The 2,450-nt window shown below is 44.6% G+C and overlaps 1 protein-coding gene across 1 annotated transcript; it reads left to right on the top strand.

Annotated features, from left to right (window-relative positions):
- Positions 1-1,142: 1,142 nt before the first annotated feature.
- On the top strand, positions 1,143-2,227 carry LOC128325446 (olfactory receptor 10V1-like). Its single transcript, XM_053251194.1, is given in 2 exon segments — positions 1,143-1,151; positions 1,271-2,227. Coding segments are annotated over 2 exon segments (966 nt in total).
- Positions 2,228-2,450: the final 223 nt, after the last annotated feature.

The raw sequence follows: 2,450 nt of genomic DNA, 5'->3' as shown, positions 1-2,450 counted from the left end.
ATGCTGGGCCATGACAATTTGTTGACTCAAAAAGAACCCAAAATGGCAGCCTGTTCTTTCCCTCCTCATCTCTTTTATTTTCCTTATTAAAGCCACATACCTAGTTCCTTTGAAATCTCTCCCCATTCCTCCCTTTTCTGTTTGGAAGGAAAGAGGAAGAGTAGTGTGGTGCAATTTTACTTTCCTTTCCAGGGGCATAGCAAGGTTGGAGTGGGCCCAGAGGCAAGATTTTAAAATGGGCCCCTCCCCTCACTGAAGCTCAGCTCATGAAGTAAAGAAATCTTAAATGAGGCTGAATAGTGGTAACAAAAAGCAGAGTAAAATTTGCTCAGAGTGTGTGTATATATATGTGCCACAATAGAACATCATCCTAAATTATTTTTTTAAAGGTTTTGTAAATTGTGGACAATGCAAGTCATTTAATGGTACTAGAGAAAGGTAGCTCCATGTCTTAAGACTCACATCAGTTTCGGAGGATGAATACAACTGAAGGAAACCCAGGCCGGGTGCGCAGCTGGGGGAGTCAGTCATGTGACTTGCCTTTGGGGGCCTCCCCAAGGCAGTGGGGCCCCCAGACAACTGTCTCCCCTTGCCCTATTATAGTTATGCCCCTGTTCCTTTCTTTGTAGACCATCCATGGGGTAGGCTACTGTGCTCTCCCTGAGATCTGGTCCACAATCTGTTGCCTGGATCAATCCAGGTTGCAAGTCATGAAATCACTGATGAACACATGGTGCCTCCCCCTTCAGATAAATGGTGCAGTAATAATAATAATTATTATTATTATTATTATTATTATTAATTAATTAATTAATTCAATTTCTATACCACCCTTCCAAAAATGGCTCAGGGTGGTTTACACAGAGAAATAATAAATGAAGATGGCTCCCTGTCCCCAAAGGGCTCACATTCTAAAAAACCCCACAAGATAGACACCAGCAACAGTCACTGGAGGTACTGTGCTGGGGGTGGATGGGGCCAGTTACTCTCCCCTTGCTCAATAAAGAGAATCACCATGGTAAAAAGTGCCTCTTTGCCCAGTTAGCAGGGGACTATGTTAGTTAGGTGGAAAGGTGTGAGTGACAGTGGCAAGCTGGGACTCCCACCCCCCCACACACACTTTTGCTGTTGTAAGTGTGCCCATGGCACCCGTAATGTCTGAAGAGGGCTATTGCTTTATTCTTATTCTCAAATGGTCCACTAACTCATTCTGAAAGGAGGTAAGGTATGGTTGGCACTCACTGATATCTCCTTATACTTTCCCCCACAGGGTCTTTTCATCAACGCCATGGGATATGAAAACCGAACTGAGTTTCATTTTTGTACCTTTTCACGCCTTCCTGAGACAAAATAGGTTATATTTGTGTTCTTTCTATTCCTCTACATGCTCAGCCTTTGTGGGAATGCTGCTGTAGTGCTCATTGTCCATGCCGACTACTCCCTCCACACCCCCATGTATTTTTTCTTGGGCAACCTGGCTGCTCTGGAGATCTGCTACTCTTCTGCAATTGCTCCCCTGGCCCTGGCCAACCTTCCATCCAGCAACAATGCCACCATCTCCTTAAATGGATGTGGAACTCAAATGTTCTTCTTTGTCTTCCTTGGAGGGACTGACTGTGTCCTACTGGCCATCATGGCATATGACCGATATGTGGCAATTTGCCACCCACTGCGTTATATGATCATCATGAGCAAAACAGTCTGTACATGCCTTGTAGCTGCATCCTTGCTGCTAGGGTTCCTGTTGTCCCTACAGCTGACTATCCTTATCTTCCGTCTGCCATTTTGTGGCAGCAATGAAATCAATCACTTCTTTTGTGACATTCCAGCCATCTTGAGGTTGGCTTGTGGTGACACTCATATCCATCAGACTGCTCTCTTTATTGTTAGTGCCATGGTCCTGACCATACCCTTCCTTCTAATCTGTATCTCATATACCTTAATTGTGGCAGCCATCTTGCAGATCCGCTCCACCCAAGGCCGCCAACGAGCCTTCTCTACTTGTTCTTCCCACTTGATGGTTGTCCTTTTACAGTACGGCTGTTGCAGTTTCATATATTTACGCCCCAGCTCCAGCTACTCACCAGAAGAAGGTAGAGTGGTGTCTGTGGTTTATACCTTTGTTACTCCCCTATTAAACCCTCTGATTTATAGCATGAGAAACAAAGAATTAAAGGATGCACTGAACAGAGCCTTTAGGAGAAGAGTGCTTTCCCAGAAAAAATGATCACTTATGGTCAATTATTTGGAAATAGCAGCCTCCATTAAAGGAATAATTCATGGGCTGATAGTAGTGCCTGACTGCCCCCTCATGTTAGAAGAGAGAGGAGGATGGCACAAGCACAGGCATTTTCACTATCACATCATGTAATGAAATGCTTCCTAACTAGCTTGGTGCTGAAGCATATGGCACCGTAGACTTTAAGTCCGCCATCTCTGCAGTAAAACCT

Source organism: Hemicordylus capensis, chromosome 1 (assembly GCF_027244095.1).
Source record: "Hemicordylus capensis ecotype Gifberg chromosome 1, rHemCap1.1.pri, whole genome shotgun sequence".
Taxonomy (NCBI): domain Eukaryota; kingdom Metazoa; phylum Chordata; class Lepidosauria; order Squamata; family Cordylidae; genus Hemicordylus; species Hemicordylus capensis.
This window is presented reverse-complemented; position numbering and strand designations above follow the sequence as displayed.